Source organism: Pan paniscus, chromosome 8, assembly GCF_029289425.2.
Source record: "Pan paniscus chromosome 8, NHGRI_mPanPan1-v2.0_pri, whole genome shotgun sequence".
Taxonomy (NCBI): domain Eukaryota; kingdom Metazoa; phylum Chordata; class Mammalia; order Primates; family Hominidae; genus Pan; species Pan paniscus.
This window is the reverse complement of record NC_073257.2, coordinates 34,320,944-34,342,801: the sequence shown is the minus strand read 5'-3', so window position 1 is coordinate 34,342,801 and position 21,858 is coordinate 34,320,944. Positions and strand designations below refer to the sequence as shown.

At 39.8% G+C, this 21,858-nt stretch overlaps 1 protein-coding gene across 18 annotated transcripts in view; it reads right to left on the bottom strand.

Annotated features, from left to right (window-relative positions):
• MLLT10 (MLLT10 histone lysine methyltransferase DOT1L cofactor) overlaps positions 1 to 21,858 on the bottom strand; it is a 221,021-nt gene that overhangs the window by 87,703 nt on the left and 111,460 nt on the right. For all 18 annotated transcript variants that reach the window (XM_034930078.3, XM_034930079.3, XM_063607286.1 and 15 more), the window contains one exon: positions 4,049 to 4,144. In XM_034930078.3, coding sequence (XP_034785969.2) covers positions 4,049 to 4,144 — 96 coding nt within the window. Of the gene's footprint in view, positions 1 to 4,048; positions 4,145 to 21,858 lie in introns of those variants that run through there.

Genomic DNA, 21,858 nt, shown 5'->3' with positions numbered 1-21,858 from the left:
AGATCGACCCTGAAACCCACTGTTTACTCTGTAGCTATCTCAACGTTACTTTGCTCCCACAGCTCTTGTATTACTGGGTATGGAGATGAGGTAGGTTTCCTCATTCCTCAATGTTAATTCTACAACTCTCTAAAACCTTTCAGCAAAAAAACTCAAGTCACCAGACATTAGCAACCATTAGGTCTCATCATTAGGGTAGGATACAGCAAATACAGTCCCTCTAGTCATCCACCTGTTTTTTTATAGCTCAACAGCTAAGAATGATTTTAATACGTTTAAATGGCTTTTTAAAAAAAATCAAAAGAAGACTATTTCATAACATGTGAAAACTATTCTATGAAATTTAAGTTCCAGTGTCCATAAATAAAGTTTTGCTGGAACACTGCCACATCCGCTTGTTTACAAATTGTCTATGGCTACTCTGTTCTACAGCAACAAAGGTCTGAGTATTAAAAAGAGGCAGTATGGCCTACAAAACCTAAAATACTTAGTATTCAGCCCCTGACAGAAAAAGTTTGCCAACCACTACCTTAGTACCTACATTACTGTCAGTCTTCAACACTACTGTTATTTTACTTCTTACAGAATTCAATATACATCTAGACAATCTTTTATAACCTCCAGTCTCTCCGTTCCTTGACAGCCTCTCTTCCAATGATCTTGTCTTCTGCCCTACAGCAGCCCCTCATGCCCTGATCACATCCTAGATTCTGATATGATTAAATAATCTCAAACCCTCAATAATCTCCATTTCATATATCCTACTCTTAAATACCACTTCATATTTCTAATTCACTCTTTACTACTCCAACAATCTTTGAGGTCTTACTGAGTTGCCCAGGCTGGTCTCAAACTCCTGGGCTCAAGCAATCCTCCTGCCTCAGCCTCCCAAAGTACTGAAATTACAGGCTTGAGCCACCATGCGCAGCCTTCAACAATCCTTTAATTTCACCAGAAACCATGAACCAGTATATACTATCCCTCATCTAATGTCCTCATTTCCCTACCCACTGGGTTTAAATATAATGATCCATCATTATAAACCCCCTGGCATTTACCCTCACTCATTCGCTATATTCAGATGGTAAAATAACAACCTGACCAAACCCTACTCTGTGCCCACGTCCATAGAGATGGACAAGAATAGAGAAAAACAAAAGGCTGTGTAAATCTGCCTCACCTTTAAGTCTTGCCCATGAACCTTCAGGTGGAACACTGTGACTACCCAGAAATCATAGTAAACATCGTGGAAATTTTCTTTTGCATTATTATAGTTAACCATCTCATGCCTTTTTTTCTTCGCTCAAATCTCTAATACTCCTCAAATCGTCACAACTAAAAGCATTGCTTCTTACTTTACCGAAAAATGTCTGGATTTATCACAAGATATTTTCCCCAAAATCCCATCCCTTCTCATATTCTAGGGGACATCACTGTAGCAATATTTCTGTCTTTTCTATCATTTCATTATTCCTCCTCTCTACTGAATCATTCCTATTAGTGTACCTAACATCCTATTATTTATCTTATTTTTAAAATACCCTTCATTATCTCCACTTCCCTAACCTATTCTTCTGCTCCTCTTCATAGCAAAGCTCCTCATTTATACACACTGTCTGACTTTTCTCTCCCATTCTCTCTATAAAGCACTCCAATCAGGCTTTTGCCTCAATCAGTACTTTAAAACTGTTCAAGGTCAGTAATGACCTCCAAATGACTAAAAGGGCTAGTCCTTAATATATGACACAGTTCACTTATCCCCACCTTTCTTTAACTTGGCTTCCAGCATACCACATCCTGTTAGTTTTCTTCCAAACTCTAGCCTCTTCTCAGTCTCCTTTGTTGGTTGTACCTCCTCTTCCAGATCTTTCGACACAGGAGGTCCTGAGCCTCCTAAGGCCTATTTCTCTACCTGCACTCACTTCTCCCTTAGTGGTATCATTCAGTCTTGTGGCTTTAAATAACTCCATATGCATATAATTCCCACATTTAATATCCAAAGTTGAGACCTCTTTTCTGAAGACCAGACTAGTTATCCAACTGGCTAGTCAGCATATCTACTTAGATGTCTAATATTAATAGATATATCTCAACGCCAACATATCTGTGGTAGGCAGGATAGCACCCCTCAACCAAGATGTCCACATTCTAATCCCTGAAACCTGTGAATATGTTATATTACATGGCAAAAGGGGCTTTGCAGATGTAATTAAACTTAAGGATTTTAAAATAGGGACGTTATCTTGGACTTTCCAGGTAGACCCAATCTAATCACATGAGCTTAAAGAGAGAACTTTCTCCAACTAAAAGCAAAACAGATGCAAAAAAAAATTCCAAGTGTAAGAGGAATTCAACATGCCATTGCTACCTATGAGATGAAGGGGATCATGTGACAATGGCACAAGGAAACAAAAAGAGGCTCTAGAAGCCAAGGGCTGACCCCCACCTGACAGGCAGCAACGAAGTGGGCACCTCAGTCCTACAACCAATCACAAGGAACCAAATTTTGCCAATAACCTGACCAAGCATACAAGCAGATTCATTCTGCCAATAACCTGACGAACGGTAGAAACAGATTCTTTCAGATAAGAACCCAGACCATCCAACACCTTGATTTTGGCCTTGAGAGACCCTAATTAGAGGAAACAGCTGAGTCCACCCAGACTTCTGGCCTACAGAACGACTAGTAAGTTTATGTTGTTTTAAACTGGTATATTGTAGTAACTTCAACTGCAATAGAAAACTAAAACCACATCCCAAACTGAATTCCTTTCCTTCCCCTCAACCTGCTATGCCCACAGTCTTTCCCCTCTTTGTTAACAGTGACTCTATACCTTCTAGTGATCTGACCCAAAATCTTTGGAATCATCCATGGATCCTCTCTTTCTCATATGCCTCTAACTTATCTGTAAGAAAGTCAGGTGGGCTTTGTGTGTATTCAGAATCTGATCACCTATCACTACCTCTATTTTTACCACCATCTCTCTCTGGATGATTGCATAACTTGCTAATGGCCTCCCTGCTTCCATTCTGACTTTCCACAGCCTGTCCAAAACAAAGCAGCCAGAGGTCCTTTCAAAACCTAAGTCAGACCACGTTATATCTCAATTCAGAAACCTCCAGTAGCTCACTTTTCGATCAAACTAAACACAAAGTCCTTACACTGGTTTATACAGCTTTGCATAATGGGTCCCTCACCCTAGACTCATCTCCTACTGCATTTCCCAACTTATTTATTCTGTCCCAGTCTCCCTCTGTTTTCATATTAACCACAAGATAATAATCCTAATACTACTTAATATTTACTAATTCTCACTATGAACCAAATACTGTTCTAATTGCTTTACACATATTCTGTCATTCCATTTCATTAATAATTTCCCCCACTTTACAAATGATATAATTGAGTTAACCAAGGTTAATTAACCTAAACACACAATCAGTAAGTGGCAAGGCCAGAATTCAAAATCTCAGATGAATGAAGCCCACCCACAGCCAAAATTCTCTGTCTCAATGATGGTTCCCACTTGTTATCCTTACTTAACAACAGGCTTTGGAGACAAGCACAGAATAAACAGAAGGTAGAATAAGGTAAGAAATGAGAATTCAGGCCAGGAGCGGTGGCTCTCGCCTGTAATCCCAGCACTTTGGGAGGCTGAGGTGGGCAGATCACAAGGTCAGGAGATCGAGACCATCCTGGCTAACACAGTGAAACCCCGTCTCTACTAAAGATACAAAAAATCAGCCAGGCACAGTGGCACGCGCCTGTAGTCCCAGCTATTCGGGAGTCTGAGGCAGAAGAATCACTTGAACCAGGCAAGTGGAGGTTGCAGTGAGCTGAGATTGTGCCACAGCACTCCAGCCTGGGTGACAGAGCAAGACTCCATCTCAAAAAAAAAAAAAAAAAAGAAAAGAAATGAGAATTCTAAGTGCCTGATATGTGGTTGAAAAGCCGGGAAAAGTTAGGGAATTAAAACAGTTTTTAGAGGTGAAAATCAGCACAATAACTACTTATTACATAAAACAAAATATGATACTTAAAACTTACTTTTTCTGTAGTAACAGTCAAGGATGGAACCAATGCAGGTGATGGTTCTGGCTGCTTCTTGTGTTTCTGTTTGTGTTTGTCCTTCTCTTTATATTTCTAAAAACGAATATAAGTAAAATCCAATTTTAATTTAACTATAACCCCATATATGCAACAGAGATTTTTTTATAACTAGTAATTTAAAATATTAACAAATACTTCTGTCAAAAATCACTTCCTCTGATCATCGTGTTGTTTTATAAACAAGTAATACTAGTGTGAGTTTCTTTTTAGGTAAGTTCAGCTTTTTTATTCTTGATAAGTCTAAAATAATACTAATAAACAACTGAAGTCTGTAATTATTTGCTACATTTACATTCAGCAAAATATACACTTTTTCTCCTTAAAAACACCAAATACGGCCGGGCATGGTGGCTCACACCTGTAATCCCAGCACTTTGGGAAGCTGAAGCGGGCAGATCACGAGGCCAGGAGTTTAGGATCAGCCTGACCAACACAGTGAAACCCCATCTCTACTAAAAATACAAAAATTAGCCGGGCATGGTGGTGTGCACCTGTAATCCCAGCTACTCAGGATGCTGAGGCAGGAGAATCGCTTGAACCCAGGAGGCGGAGGTTGTGGTGAGCCAAGATCGTGCCACCGCACCCGAGCCTGGGCAACAGTGTGAGACTCCGTCTCAACAAAACAAAACAAAACAAAACAAAACAAAACAAAACAAAACAAAACAACCACTAAATACTTTTGTGAACATTTTACAATAGTACTTTAAAGCTTACATAGCACTTCACATCTGAACAGTACCAGATTTTCCTCTACCATGCATGAGAATTTCTCCAGAAACTAGAGGCACAGAAACTCCAGCAAAAAATTATTTCCTGGGTTTACTCAAAAAAATAGATGAATTAGTTATCTCTAACAAAAAAATTTAGATAAAGTTAGGGTGTGCTATAAAGTGCTAAAACTGATAAGCTAAATATAAAAAGGAATTCAATAAAATAAAAAATTAATTACATATTGGAAGTCCAACTTAATGTCAGATAATTTTAACCAAAATGTTCTGTTGTTTGAATCACTACATTATGAAACAGTATTGGGTGTGAAATTTACTATTTAAAGAGTTCATCGAATTTGTTTATTTCTCATGAAGCTTAAATCAGACCATTGAGGGCCCTTAATCTTTTCAAGTCATGAAAGATTGGTATCTCTGTCATCCTAAAAAGGTTTACATACAAGCAGAACACAATGCATACAAATTAAAGATAGATGTTTTACTTTAATACCCCCAAAATACTGCCATTTTTTCTGCTTTTAATTCCTGATCTAAGTACGTAAGATATTTTCAGGCTGCACTGTCAGTCCTTCAGCAACAGTAAATGTAAATTAATATAATAATACTCTTTTCTTTTCTTTTTGAAACAGGGCCTCGCTCTGTCACTCAGGCTGGAGTGCAGTGGTACGATCACAGCTCACTACAGCCTCAACCTCCTAGGCTCCAGCAATCCTCTCACCTCAGCCTCCCAAGTAGTCAGGACTATAGGCACATGCCACCACACAAGGCTTTTTTTTATATGTATTTTTTTTATTTTTGAGAGTGCAGTGGTGTGATTTTGGCTCACTGCAGCCTCAGCCTCCCGAGTAGCTGGGACTACAGGCATGTGCCACCAGGCCTGGCTACAGGCTAATTTTTTATTTTACTTTTTGTAGAGACAGGGGTCTCACTATGTTGCCCAGAGTGTTCTCGGCTATCTTCCCACCCAATAATGCTTCTAATTCAGACTTTCTAGGAAACATTTTTATCCTAAAGTTATTTTGATTGTGGCAGATAATGACTCCCCAAAGAATCATGCCATATTCTCTGCAACGGGTTATCACTGCTCTTCTCATCCTAAGACATCCTCTTCTCCACTCCCTTGAACCTGGGTTAACCTTATGACTTGCGTTACTCAACAGGATGTGGCAGAAGTGATGGTGTATAAGCTCAGGAACCTGGAGGTTTAAGAAGTCTTCATGGCTTCCACCTCTGCCAACTCAGTTATCAGCCACCATGTAAAGAATCATTCCACACTCTCCTCATAGAGAAGCCAAACGGAGAACGACATCACAGGGTGAACTGAGGTACTCTAGCCTATAGCCAGCAGCGCCTGGCGCCAGACATGTGAATAAGACCAACACTGAACACCCAGCTAGCCACCAGCTTAATGAATCCTCATGAGTAAACCCAACAGATACCACATGGAAGAAAGATAAATCATCCCTGCTGAGCCCACCGCTTAGTAAGCCACTAAAAGTCGTGGAGTGGTTTAAAGCAACAGTGTAACTGAAACCAGACTAGAATACACGATTGGGTCATGGGAGCTAAAGAAAGCACAAACAAAATAACAATACAGGCCAGGCACACTGGCTCACACCTGTAATCCCGGCACTTTGGGAAGCCAAGGCAGGAGGATCACTTAAGCCAAGGAGTTCAAGGCCAGCCTGTGAAACATAGGGAGACCCCATCTCTACAAAAAAAATAAAAAATTAGCCAAGTGTGGTGGTGTAAACCTGTGGTCCCAGCTACTAAGAGGGCCAAGGCAGGAGGATTGCTTGAGCCTGGAAGGTTGAGGCTGCAGTGAACTGTGATCATACCACTGCACTCCAACCTGGGTGACAGAGTGAGACCCCATTTATTTAAAAAAACTAAAATAACAATATTAGGATTTTTGTAAGTTAATACATTGATATGGTTTGGCTGTGTCTTCACCCAAATCTCATCTTGAATTGTGGATCCCACAATCCCCATGTGTCATGGGAGGGACCTGGTAGGAGGTAATTGAATCATAGGGGTGGGTTTTTCCTGTGCTGTTCTCATGATAGTGAATAAATCTCATGAGAGCTGATGGTTTTATAAAGGGCAGTTCCCCTGCACATTGTCTCCTGCCTGCCGCCACGTAAGACTTGCCTTTACTCCTCCTTCGCCTTCTGCCATAATTGTGAGGCCTCCCCAGCCATGTGCAACTGTGAGACCATTAAACCTCTTTTTCTATAAAATTACCCAGTCTCGCGTATTTCTTCATAGCAGTATGAAAATGGGCAACTACACACACCAAAATAACAAATTTATACACTCTAGTCTATGAAGTTGAAATGATCCTGGTCTTTAAGTGTTATATCAATGTTTTTCTCCCTACAAAGATAATTAAGAAGCCTTTCTATCCTCCTTTACTCTATATATTCTACTTCCCATTCTGGGCTTTGTTCTTCAAGGTTATAAGAGCTGAGATAATTTAATGGTGAATGATCCTGAATAACAAAAAAGTAAACAAACAAACCCTAACAACTTGCAAAACAAATGAGAGTAAAAGGCAAAAATACACATGTACATGTGTGAAAACATACAATATAGAGATGTAAAAAAATCATACAAAGCAAATCATGGAACAATAAGGAACTCTGGTCCTCTGTGATACATCAAGAAATGTATCCTGCAATGAGCATTACAAGTGTTCATTGGAACACACTGTGCATGGCTTATATCCATATGAACAGCCTATCAAATGTGAATCAAAGAAGTCTAATGACTGTCACTAAAAACATATGTTGATTTAAACAGATTAAGAAAGGGAAAACCCAGGAAAAGAGTCAATTATATATGAAAATTTAGTATATGATAAAGAGGAGGTTCCAAATCAGAAGGCAAAGACTAAAATTACTTAATAATGGTATTAGAACTGGTTAATAATTTAGGGGAAAATATCTTAGACAAAATAAAACAAAATCCAGATGGGTTAAAGGGTTAAGTAAAAAATTAAAATAACATCAAAGTCAGCTAGAAAGTATTTTTAAAGTATCTGACTTTAAGGAAGGAAAGACTTTTCTAACCTCCCCCCAAAAAAATAAAAAAAACAGAAAGGGAAAACACAGACTTAGCTATGCAAATTAAAAAACAAATCATTAAAAAACAAAAACCAAACTGGGAAGACAGTAAAATTAAAAATTCTGTATTTTAATTCTGTTTAAATTTTTTAATAAATAAGAAAATACATACGCCATTGGACATGACTGGGCAATTCCACCCCGCCACCCCCGGCAAAAAAAAAGAGCCAGTAAACAGCAACAGAAACATGCAACCCAAGTATTAAAACAACTAAAGGTAGTATTTTTCTCCTATATAGTGACCAAAGTTGTTGGGTTTTGTTTTTAATGACAAGATCTAATAACTGCCTAGGGAAATGAGCACTTGCATACATTACCAGAGAAAATGTAAACATATAAAGAACACTTATTTTTGTTCTTAAAGAGACTGGGTCTTGCTATTTTCCCCAGGCTGGCCTTGAAGTCCTGGGCTCAAAGGATCCTTCTGCCTTAGCCTCCCAAATATCTGGGACTAATGGCACACACTACTGAGCCAAGCTGACAATTTTTAAAACAAGAGTTAGAAACTATAAAAATACTCATACCATGTGACCTAGTAATTTCACATCTAACAAGGTGTACAAAGATTTAAATACAGTTTATCATACTTCTATTTGCAATGGGGAGAAAAATGAAAACAACTTGTCCAACAACAGAGGTGTGCTTGAAAAAAAATCATTATGCAAGCATATAATGGCCATTAAAATAAGTCACAGATGGCCAGGTGCAGTGGCTCATGCCTGTAATCCCAGCACTTTGGGAGGCCGAGGTGGGCGGATCACGAGGTCGGGAGATCGAGACCATCCTGGCTAAGACGGTGAAACCCCGTTCTCTACTAAAAATACAAAAGATTAGTCGGGCATGGTGGCGGGCACCTGTAGTCCCAGCTACTCAGGAGGCTGAGGCAGAAGAATGGCATCAACTCGAGAGGCGGAGCTTGCAGTGAGCCCAGATCACGCCACTGCACTCCAGCCTGGGCGACAGAGCGAGACTCCGTCTCAAAAAAAAAAAAAAAAAAAAAAGGAATAGTCAGAGATTTCAGAAAACTGTTAACAGATGAGCTTTGTGTGTAGTTCACAGATTACATATGTACTCTTCAAAACTGTGAATTTCCCTTGGCCTGAAGATATGAACTTACAAGTATTATCTTCACTGCTTGTTAGGTCAAGACAGCCAACGTCACTCTCAGTTGAATCAGTATGTATAATTAGCAATACAAAATCAGAACTGTAAAAGTTTATATTTTATGAATACACATGATATCTCAATCCTTAAAATTGCCGTGTGAGAAAAATTCTGTTTATTTTTTTTACAGAAAGGTATGGCTTAAACAAGCACAAGGTAGACTCTTATCTACCCCCCCAAAAAAACATAACCAAAACCTAAAAAAAAAATTTTTCAAAATTTAAAGAAAGTAGGTAAGGCACCCATGATGAAAATCAAGAGCAAGGGGAAAAAAAGAAAGAAAGGACAGAAACAAAAGGGAGAGAAAAGTTTATAATAATAAGATTACCAAATAGTTTCAAGGAAATCAATGCAGCAGCATTTGCTCTCTGTAATGAACCTAAATGTTAAACTGGGTTTAGTTCCAGAATGAACTGCTTTCCCCGTAAAGAAGCTAAAGACAGTTATACAGGAGAGGGGTTTTTTTGTTTTTGTTTTCTTTTTTGGGATACAGTCTCACTCTGTTGCCAGGCTGGAGTGCAGTGGTGTGATCTCAACTCCCTGCAACCTCCGCCTCCCAGGTTCAAGCAATTATCACGCCTACAGCCATCCACGTAGCTGGGATTACAGGTGTGTACCACCATGTCTGGCTAACTTTTGTATTTTTAGTAGAGACGGGATTTCATCATGTTGGCCAGGCTGGTCTCGAACTCCGGACCTCAAGTGATCTGCCTGCCTCGGCCTCCCAAAGTGCTGGGATTACAGGTGTGAGACACCACACCCAGCCTATGCAGGAGTTTTTAACTTAAGTTTAGTGCAAGACAAACAACCAAGAGACAGGTCCAATGTTTCAGTTTTCAAACTAGAACAGGTATAGGACTATTTAAAGGAGCAGTGAAGATAATACTTGTAAGTTCATATCTTAAGGCCAAGAGGAATTCAGAGTTTTGAAGACTACGTATGTAATCTGTGAACCATAGACAGAAATGTCTGGGACAAATCAGAAAGTGAATTTTACAAAGAATGCAATACTGAGCTTGAAGTTACCTCTCAGGAAAACTCTAGAGTAAATTATTAAAAAGATTTGCTAACATATAAGAAAGAATTTCATTATCACTAATCATCAAGACAAGTTCATCAGAAAGCCCAATACTAGAAATTAATATTTAGGCATAACATAAGAAAGAAAAAGAACATGTGAGTTATTTTAATATGACTCAATTCTTTACACTGAAATAGAATAAATTTCTAGTAAGAGTGCCTATATTCAAATAACACAAAATATCATTACAAATATAAAGCAAACAAATTTTAAGTAAACATGGATCTTAAAATGCTTAAGAGAAAGCTGAAATCACATCACAGATTTTCCCAATGTAGAAAACAAATGAACAGAAACCAGTTAAAAAACAACCAACCAAATGATTCCCAAAAGCAACCAAAATGGGAAGCAGGGGCAGATATTCATGCATTAAACAAAAACTGTCAAGGAGTAAACTAGATTCTATAGTAGAAATTGCCCTAGACTGAGCTACAGGATTCAGCTCTTAATCCTACCCCTTAATTCCCAAAAATTCTGAGAATATAACCGAAAGTCCCAAATCTGAAGAGAGGTGATTTTATATGTTCCTACCTACTAAACTACTTTTTCTGCCTAAAGAGTAGTACTAGCTTCAGGGAAGAAACAGGAAAAACTGAAGGCGAGAGGAAGAAAAGTGAAGAGGTGCTAACTAGAAGTAAAGAATCAAGGCTAAGAACTAATTACATAAAATCCTAGGGGGCCCGGTGCAGTGGCTCTCCCCTGTAATTCTAGTGCTTTGGGAGGCCTAGGTGAGAGAATCACTTGAGGCCAGGAGTTGGACATCAGCCTGAGCAACACAATGAGAACCCATCTCCACAAAAAGCAAAAAAATGAGTTGGGTGTGGTGGTGCAAATTTGTAGTCTTAGCTACTGGGAGGTTGAGGCGGAGGACCCAAGAGGTGGAGGCTGCAGTGAGCCATGATCATGCCACTGCACTCCAGCTTGGGGGACAGAGTGAGACTGTGTCTCAAAAAATTACAATTAAAATAAAAAATAAAATAGAATCCTAGGGTATTCCCCATAAGACTAAAATACACCCAAACACTTGAGATATATAGAACCTAGTGCAAGACATTTAATAATGCACTGTGTTAAAAAGGAGAGCCCAGCCTGGAGTTCTACCAAAAAGTGCATACTGCCCTAAGCCAAGCTCTTATACTGCGCCCCTCCTCCCAAGCTTCTATACTGCACCCCTCATTCCCACAGGCTTCAGAAAAATGCAAAATACATAGCCCTTAAACCATCGTTTCAAAAACGAGAAAATATTCAAAAAATTACGTAAATTATAATGGAATAAGTGTCAAAAGTGAGCCTCCCAAGCATAAACAACATTTTAAAAATTGTATGGCAAAGAAACTACAGGCAAAAAATAATACAGAGTCTAATGTGCATGAGATAGCCAAATATCACAACCTAGAAGCATACATAACTGAGTATGAAGATATTTCTCAAAACTGTCCCCATGCCAAATAAAAAATATAACATGAGTTCAAACAAAGCTCAAGAATGAGATGATAAAATAGGAAAAGGTAAGAAGGGAGATAACCAAAGTAATAAGGTTAAGACTAAAACAGTATCATTACAGAATTAGTAAACAAAATAGAAACAGCAAGGAAAATACACATTGCCAAGAACTGTTAAAGTGTTAAAAGAAAGGCTTGAAATAATCACAGTAATGCAAATTTTAAAAAAGATACTAAAGCAGGCAGACCACATCTGACAGGTATAAAAAACAGAGATAATCAAACATAAGATAACATGTATCCCTGAAGCAGAGAATTCAATGAATGGGGAACAGAAGGTATATTCAAACATAAAATTCCACAAAATGAAAATGGAAAAAAAAAATTCTGAACAATTCTGTTACAGACTGTGTAGCACCAAGACTTACTGTAGTTAAACTTAGCAGAATACAGGGAGAGGAAGGTGTCGTTAGTCATCTCCACAGCAATATTCCAGGACCATTAAGTTTTTAGAAGAAATAAAGTGTGACCCAACAATATTATATACAGCCAAGATACAGTTCAAAAATTAAGGCAAAAGGAAATGTTCTCCATTATAAAAGAAATCAGAGAACACAAGTCCTAAGAACTTATTCTTGAAAAAAGTGAATAAAATTCAGCCAATTTAAGAGGAACAATGAACTTACTGGAATAGCTGTGGTAAAAAGACTAACAGTGAGCAGCTAACGAATTTAAATACAAAACAAATACCTACACAACTATGAGGATTATGTTTACATAAGAGAATGTCACTACCTGAAAAAATAGAAATGTCTTCAAAAACAAACAACCCTGGCAGGGCGCGGTGGCTCACACCTGTAACCCCAGTACTTTGGAAGGCCGAGGTGGGCAGATTACTTGAGGTCAGGAGTTCGAGACCAGTCTGGCCAACATGGTAAAATCCCATCTCTACTAAAAATACTGAAATTAGCTGGGCATGGTGGCATGTGCCAGTAGTCCCAGCTACATGAGAGGCTGAGGCAGAAGAATCGCTTGAACTGGAGAGGCAGAGGTTGCAGTGAGCCGAGATTGCACCACTGCACTCCAGCCTGGGTGACAGAGTGAGATTCTGTCTCAAAAAAATAAAAAATAAATAAATAAAAATAAAAACAACCTGGATAGCAGGAAAAGCAAAATGACTATAGGGATACTAGCAGCCTTCACTGTAGGAGCTCAATATAAAATCTGACATGTGTAATTAAAACAAAACATAAGTCTGCCAAATAGTGACTAGACATAAACATCTTTCTTGCTGACAAAGTCCTGATTTCTTAAGAAAATTCATGAACACCTTCTCATGTCCTCATAAAAGTGTATCTATTCCCCAGCCCAGAGGTGAACATGGATGAGTCCAAGGTAATTAAGAGAAATTGATTCTCTTTAGCCACTGACTGCTTTAGGCCGGGAATAGGTTTCAATCAGGATAATAAAATAGAAGTTAAATTTTTCTTTTTTTTTTTCTTTTTTTTTTTTTTTTGAGACAGAGTCTTGCTCTGTTGGCCAGGCTGGAGTGCAGTGGCTCAATCTTGGCTCACTGCAACCTCCGTCTCCCCTGCTCAAGCAATTCTCCTGCCTCATCCTCCCGAGTACCTGGGATTACCGGCATGTGCCACCACACCCAGCTAATTTTTGTATTTTTAGTAGAGACGGGGTTTCACCATGTTGGCCAGGCTGGTCTTAAACTCCTGACCACAGGTAATCTGCCCGCCTCAGCCTCCCAAAGTGCTGGGATTAGAGGCATGAGCCACCGCGCCCGGCTACTTCTTCGTTTTTTTGTTTTTTGTTTTTTAAACGGAGTTTCGCTTTGTTGCCCAGGCTGGAGTGCAATGGCACGATTTCAGCTCACTGCAACCTCTGCCTCCGGGTTCAAGCCATTCTTCTGCCTCAGCCTCCAGTGTAGCTGGGATTACAGGCGTCTGCCACCACGTCTGGCTAATTTTTTGTTATTTTTCGTAGAGACTGGGTTTCACCATGTTGGCTAGGCTGGTCTCGAACTTCTGGCCTCAAGTAATCTGCCTGCCTCGGCCTCCCAAAGTGCTGGGATTACAGGCGTGAGCCACTGCACCAGGCCAGAAATTGAAATTTTCTAGCTGTTCTCCTCATTCTTAAGAGGTATTCCCTTCCTGCCTTTAGATGCTCAAGTGTTAGACCATGATCCTCAGAACAACTGCAGTGTCCTGGCAACCATGACTGCAAAAGCCAAAAAAATCACATAAAAGTCAACAATGCTCTGCCACAGCTGAATTGGCTACTGTTAAATTAACCAATCTTAGAAAAGCCTAGCATCTGATTTTACATGAACTAATAAATTTCCAATTGCTTCAGCCACTCTGATTTGAGTATTCCATCACTTAGAGCTAAAAGCACCCCAACTAGAAAGACAGTCTAACCTCTTCAACGTCTTGTTTGCTTTTGTAATTTCTATTATTAAACTTAAAGGTATCTTTGAGGAAATAATATTTCTTGTGGTTAGGGGGGAAAAAAGTTTTTTTGGTCTCATTCTGCCACCCAGGCTGGAGTGCAGTGGTATGATCATAGCTCACTGCAGCCTCAAACTCCAGGCTCAAGGCATCCTCCAACCTCAGCCTCCGGAGTAGCTGTGACTATAAGCACGCACCACACATTCAGCTATGTTTTGTTGCTGTTGTTTTTCTATACAGACAGGGTCTCTTTCTTTTCCCTCTATATAGCCAAATAAATCTGCCTTTGATGTTTAAAACATCAGTAGGTTTCATTCAATTTAATAATTTTTCTCTAATTATCCTTTTTATGTATGTATCTATGTCTCTATCTATGCATAGAAAAAATCTGTGATATTTACTTAGTAGTAAGTGATGGCTATTTCTCAATGGTGAGATATGGAGTGGGATTTTGTTTTTTAACTTTCATTTTTTAAATGCTCTGTCTTCTGTCATTCTCTGTAATTACATACAAATTAACAAGAATGGGCTAAAATGAGGTAGAGACAGCCTATTCGCCAAACTCATTTCTTTTTATTTGGCATGTAACTAGACATTTCCCAGCATCCTTTGCAGTTACATGCAGCCAGTGCACTGGGTTCCAATCAACGTAGTCTGAATGAAAATGATGTGTGTCACCTCTAGGCCTGGTCCTTAATAGCCCCAAATTTCTAGTATCCACACTGGTTCCTTTTACATGGATAACAAAAATAAGCATTAAAGCCATAGAGGCAGCATTTTAAAGAAGGCAGTCACAAGATGGAAGAAACCTAAGTCCCTGATTCACAACTTGGAAGAATTTGTTTGTCAATCAAGGACACCTCTTTTGGACTTAGCTGTGAATCAAAAACATTGTGTAAAGTCAATCATAATTTGAGAATTATTCATGTGTCAGGAAACCATGCTACACAAGTCTCTCTTATTTCTGCATGTCTTTTGAGTTAGGCAATGGCAACCCATTATTCTGGACTATCTTTTCAAGGTTGCTCATATAGTGAATAGCCTCAGAAGACAGAAAGCAAAGGTCAGCTATGCTTACTGTCTATTACAAAAGATTCAGGTGCCCTAAGCTCAGGGCTCCTCTCCTGTAATGCAACACACAGCACAAACAGATTTTATCTGGCCTTCTTTGCAGTGCCCTATGGGAACTGGGCTTGGGAAATGACCAAAAATTACTGATACTCTGGTTACAGCTATTGCTCTAAGTAATAAGTTGTCTATCTCTTGACCCAGAAGTTGCATCTCTTAATTAGCTACTTTACAAGTAAGATCAAATGATAGACTTCTGTGATATTATGATATATACATATATATATACACACATATATACACACATACATATATGTGTGTGTATATATTATATATAATACAATATAATATATATTTGTATAATATATAATATAAATATTTGTTACATAATATAATAAATATATTATATTATATATAAAATATTATATAATATTTGATATTATATATAATATATATGTATACATATATTGGTTTTGTCCACAGTCCCTGGGTCAAAACTCCCAAAGTCCTTGCCATTTTTTAAGTAACTAAAAAAACAGGCGTATCTTTTGTTAAAGTATTTGGCCTTTTGTCCTTGGTTCCTGATGCAGCTTCAGAACAGCGGCAGAGTAACAAAGGTGAAATGACAGTCCTTTGTTATAATGGGGTGCTTTAGGCCTCAGAAAACAGAATCTCTCTCTTTCGGACCTTTCCTGCCCTCCTTTTTCTCCCCAAGACAGGCCATGAAAACTAAAAATATGCTCTAAACTTCCCCTACTTTTCTATCATGGAGCTGGACATAAAGAAATTCTCTGACCTACCTTGTCTGATTGTGGGTCATAAAACCCCCATTTCAGAAGGGGTTCTGCCCCAATACTCAGAAGAAAATAATGCTGCACAGAGAGGCCAAGAAGCGTGTGAACATACAGGCCTGCCTGGGTTTCCCTACTCAGTCTATTAGTGTTAGATCATACCTTTGTCCAATCACATTTCTACACAGGTGTCCATGCTTCAGTCATGCCTGTCCAGTGAACTCGGTATAACAAAGGCCCAAGAGGATGGGGAAGCTCTGCCTCCCTACCCAGTGACATACTTCACACTATTCATCTCTTCATCTGTATACTTCGTAATATCCTTCATAATAAACCAATAAACATAAGTAAGGGTTTCCCTCAGTTCTGTGAGCCACTCTAGCAAACTAATCCAACCCAAGGAGGGGGCTGTGGGAACCCCAAGTCACAGTCAGTTGAACAGAAGCACCTGGGGCTTAGAATCAGCATCAAAAGTGAGGCTCAGTCCTGTGGGACTGAGTTCCCAACCTGTGTAATCTGATGCCATCTCCAGGTGGATAGTGTCCAAACGCAGATGATGTCTGCTGCAAAACTGACAGCTTGCTTGGTGGGGAGAAATCCCCATACATTTATGGGTCACAGAAGCATTCTGTATTGTGAGATTACAGCAGGAGAAAATGTTTTTTCTATTCCACCTCTTTCATAGTTCTTGACAGTTTGGTGATGAGAGAATATAATGCTGTTAGGGGTATGGCTATTTAGAAGAGGAAAATTAAAGGCCTCACAGGCCAATTAATGGGATCTGAGGAAAGTCGAAAAATGAAAAATTGTACGGTCAACTAGGCAGTTAATGGGTCTTCATTTTATTGCCTGAATAATGAGGAGAAACTGAAGAGGTGGCTGTAGGCTAAGCACCAGAAACTATGTTTAAACAGAGCTGCCCAAGGATGCTGTGCTGGCAGCTAGCCTACTCTGGTTAGGTGGAGAGGACTTCCTCACCAATCTGGCAGTCAGCCTCATTTCTACCCCACTGTAACAATTAGGTGACCTCAGTGCTTTAAGAAGAAAAATAATTAGAGATGGGGATGTGCACTCCCTATCCCCAAGAGGCCTCAACGGCCACATGTAGTCATCCAAGTATGCTATGGAATTTGAGGAGAGGAAAAGACACGATTTATTTTTTTTTAAATAGTGATGGGGTCTCACGCTCCTGGGCTCAAGCAGTCCTCCCACCTCAGCCTCTCAAAATGTTGGGATTACAGGCATAAGCCACCGTGCTCAGCCAGAAAACACAAGTTTTTAAGACTCTGTTGGATACAGGCACCCAGATCACTATCCTACCTGGACCCATGAAAGGAAAAGATCCCAGGATTCAGTGGGCAGGATTCTCAGGGGGTAAGGAAGCTAACATGACTTTGTAGGTGGGGTCTTTGGGGAATTAAACTGTATGTTCATTACTGCCTGGACATCTGAAGGTAAAAGAGGAAATGATATGTTATATCAGAAGTCAGCAAATTATGATACCTAAGCTAAGAGTAATGTTGCATCTTTAAAATATTCCTTAGTGCCCCCGCCCCCCGCCAAAAAGAAGAATATATGATAGAGACTAAATGCAGTCCACAAAGCCCAAAATATTTACTATCTGGTCCTTTAGAAGAAAAGTTTGCCATCCCCTGTATTATACGCTTATCTTTACCCATCCATAAGTGCAAAAGGTATTCTCCCAACCAAGAAGAGCAGCATGTAGAAATGCTAATGAGACATGTAAATCACTCTCCAAACCATGTCTCTTTCCTGGGTGGTCCAACAAAAACAGCATAGGATTCCAGAAGGACAAAGGGAAGCCACAGCTTCGATAAAGGACTCAAAGGTACCAGGGGTAGGAAGAGATGCAATACCTCAACACAAAAGCCCTGCAAGGCCAGTGAAAAAAGGCTAGTAAGAGCAGAAAGCTAACAGTGAATTAGCGCCAAGTGAGTTTAGTTATTGCTCTTATAGCCCCAGCTGTTACAGACTAAATCCACTACACACTGATGGTACTTGGTAGGTTGTTCTGGACATTTTTAATGCCTCTTTGCCATAACACTCATACCTAAGGATCAAGATCAGTTTACATCCATGTGTCAAAGCCTCCAATATGTCTGAAGTGCTTTCCCAGAGGGGTGACCTAAACTCCCTTGCCACTTGCCACAAATAGGTATGTCAGGACTCAGTACCTCTACCCTGTGATTTCCAAAGCTCTCACTATTAGCTGGTAAATTAGAAGCCTCAGTCTCAATAGCTCTGTAATGTTATCTCCTCTGTCAGCACAGTTGGTGGAAACTCCAATAAATTTCAAAGACCTGCTCAACAAGTTCTGGAAAGTATAGGAACAGATTCACAACGCCAGATACCTCTGGCAGTCAAGGATGGTGAGGTCTCTTCAGAATCCCACCATCGAAAAACAGGCTGAACACCTTACTGAACTCTTTAAATAACAGGGGCTCTATGACACTCACTTCAACGTTCTGCTTTTCCTTTAAATGTCAGCTATCCTGTAAATATGCATCCTATGAGAGTAGCCCAAAACCAACACACTGTGTTGGAAGCTAGGTAGGAAGCTGAAGCACACTGTCTACCTTTGGAACCCCACAGGCCTCATTATGCTTTTAAGCTACATGTTTCTATGAATTATGATTTTGCCAACTGAATCCTCTAGCAAAAAAGCCTCCACCCACAGGCACCCACTGGAGATTTGGACTTGATCCCCCAATGACATGGCTATTAAGTGCACCCTTTTTGAAAAGGAGCTATTAGCTTGCTACAGAGTTCTTACTGAAACTGAACGCCACACCCACGAAGGCCTTATGAGGAAGGAAGAAAAAAGTAATGATGGCTTTCCATGACTTCAGCAAACATCTCTAACTCCGTTAGTATCTGCTGATTCCGTTCCCTATTCCTAATTGCCTATAAATGTATACACAACTACCATATTATAGTCAATGCAACAAGAATTATTTAAGTACTCACAAGCTGTCAACAACACTACCTTTCTTCTATTACCTCACAGCTGACACTCAGGGTTTAAAAAAAAAAGCTACTAAAAATACAAAAATTAGCCAACGTGGTGGCACACGCCTGTAGTCTCAGCTACTTGGGAGGCTGAGGCAGGAGAATGGCTTGCACCCTGGAGGCAGAGGTTGCAGTGAGCTTAGATCGCACCACTGCACTCCAGCTTGGGCAACAAGAGCGAAACTCCGTCTCAAAAAAAAAAAAAAAGAAAAGAAAAGAAATCATATTAGGCATTGTAAAAGAACATTAAAACATAAAAAATATAGATCAGCTTTGAGACATGATACAGTCTGACAATAAGACATATACATATATAAAGACAATATAAAAGTGAAATGAAAATATAAGAAAATCATGGGCCGGTCGCAGTGGCTCAACCCTGTAATCGTAACACTGGTAGGCCAAGGCCAAGGTGGGAGAAGGATAGCTTGAGCCCAGGAGCTCAAGACCAGCCTAAGCAACACAGGGAGACTCCATCTCTACAAAAAATATAAAAACTTAGCCAGGCAGCGGTGGTGCATGCCTGTAGTACCAGCTACTCCAGAGGCTGAGGTGGGAGTATTGCTTGAATGCAGGAGGTTGAGGCTGCAGTGAGCCATGATCATGCCACTGCACTGCAGTTTAGGTGACAGAGTGAGACTCTATCTCAAAAACAACAATAACAACAAAACCCATGCAAAAGACAGAGATACAGTATGAGTCTTATAAGTCAAAGGAAGTCTAGCTTCACCAGAAAGGCAAGGCTAGGTTAAGTGCTGAATTTGGGTACAAGAGGAGCAAGAAAAGAGTAAAACGAAGAGAGCTATGATTTGACAGAAGAGGAGTAAACAGAGCAATGTAAAAAAAAAAAAAAAAAAAGGCCAGGTGCAGCAGCTCACGCTTGTAATCCCAGTACTTTGGGGAGCCGAGGCAGGCAGATCACCCAGCTACTCGAGAGCCTGAGGCTGGTGAATCTCTTGAACCCGGGAGGCGGAGGTGGCAGTGAGCCGAGATTGCACCATTGCACTCTAGACTAGGAGACAAGAGTGAAACTACATCTCAAAAAAAAAAAACAACAAAAAAAAACAGCAAGAGAAAATGGTGGCAGCAACATAGTTTCTCATCCTTTCTGAATCCCAAATATAAAAACAAAGCAAAGAGCCTGTAATCCCAGCACTTTGGGAGGCCAAGGTGAGCAGATCACTTGAGGTCAGGAGTTTGAGACCAGCCTGGCCAACATGATGAAACACAGTCTCTACTAAAAATACAAAAATTAGCCAGGTGACATGGCATGCACCTGTAATCCCAGCTACTGGGGAGGCTGAGGTAAGAGAATTGCTTGAACCCAGGAGGCAGAGGCTGCAGCCAGCCAACATCATGCCACTGCACTCCAGCCTGGGCAATAAAGTGAAACTCCGTCTCAAAAAAACAAACAAGTAAAGCAAATAGATAATAAAACCAAAAACTCATGGAATAACACAACAAAACCAAGTGTAAAAGCATCACCATCAACCCCAAAATACAAGGAGGTAAGGAAAAGAGTTACAAGGCCCACATGGTAACAGCATTCATGAGGAAGAAGGAAGTGACAAGAAAAGCACTAAATATTTAGTCAACAGTACTTACTGGAAAGCACTGACAGCCAATTTGAGAAACGCAGCTGAAACCAGGAAGAGTTCTGCACTGGCCAGTAACAGGTAAGTGCATGGGGTACACAGTAAGAAGGACTGGTATGACCTCTCAAACTGCTAAAGGGTCCATTCTAGGACAGAGACACACTCCAAGTAGATATGCTACCTCCACTAAAAGAAACCAGTGTTAGAAAATGAGCTGATTCAAGGTCTGGGGCAGAAAAGAAGAGAAGATAAGCCTACAGCATCTATTTTACTAGAAATTAAGGAAATGTTTATAAACTGTTGAAAAATTTCAAAAGGGCACAAGTGCCAAGTTGAAGGACTCCCATTGGCCAAATGTGGGACAATCTGAGCATTAAGATGAATAATAACAGGAATTACGTAACACAGTGAACTTAAAAAAATAAACTTGAGTCTACTCGATACTGGAGAGATTAGTGAATGGATGGATGTTTGGATGGACAGATGAAGTTCTTCATAACCAAAGCATGCCAAGAAATAAATATGGAAGCATTGATAGAAATAGAAAATCATCACATTATTACCACCATAGTTACAACAGATTCAGGCAAAGATCATCAATGGATATATTAAACACACTGCATGAAAGACTACTAGGGAACAGAAATTTCAAAGCCTCAAGTAATATCTCACAGGGAAATGAAAGCTTCACAGTAGATCTGGTAGACGACACCTTAACCAAGTGATCAAATTTAGTATCACGGATGATGGGATAAACTAATATCATATGTCCCTTGATACAATGCACTGAGAACAAGACATCATCTACGTGGTATTTCCATCAAATATGCTTAACATGAATCTTTTCAGGAGGAAACAAATCAGACAAATCCCAGTTGAGCAACACTGCGAAACAACTAGTCTGAACTTAAGAAAATGTCAATGTCATGAAAGGTAGAAAATAATGGTAACTGTTTTATTTTTTGAGACTGAGTCTCGCTGTGTCACCCAGGCTGGGTGTGATCTCGGCTCCCTGAAACCCCTGCCTCCTGGGTTCAAGTGATTCTCCTGCCTGAACCTCCCAAGTAGCTGGGATTACAGGCAAAAGCCACGTCACTCGGCTAATTTTTGTATTTTTAGTAGTGATTGGATTTCACCATATTGGCCAGGCTGGTCTCGAACTCCTGACCTCAAGTGATCCACCCACCTTGGCTTCCCAAAGTGCTGGGACTATTTTAGATTAAAGGAGACTAAAGAGACAACAACTAAATGCAACGTTTGATAC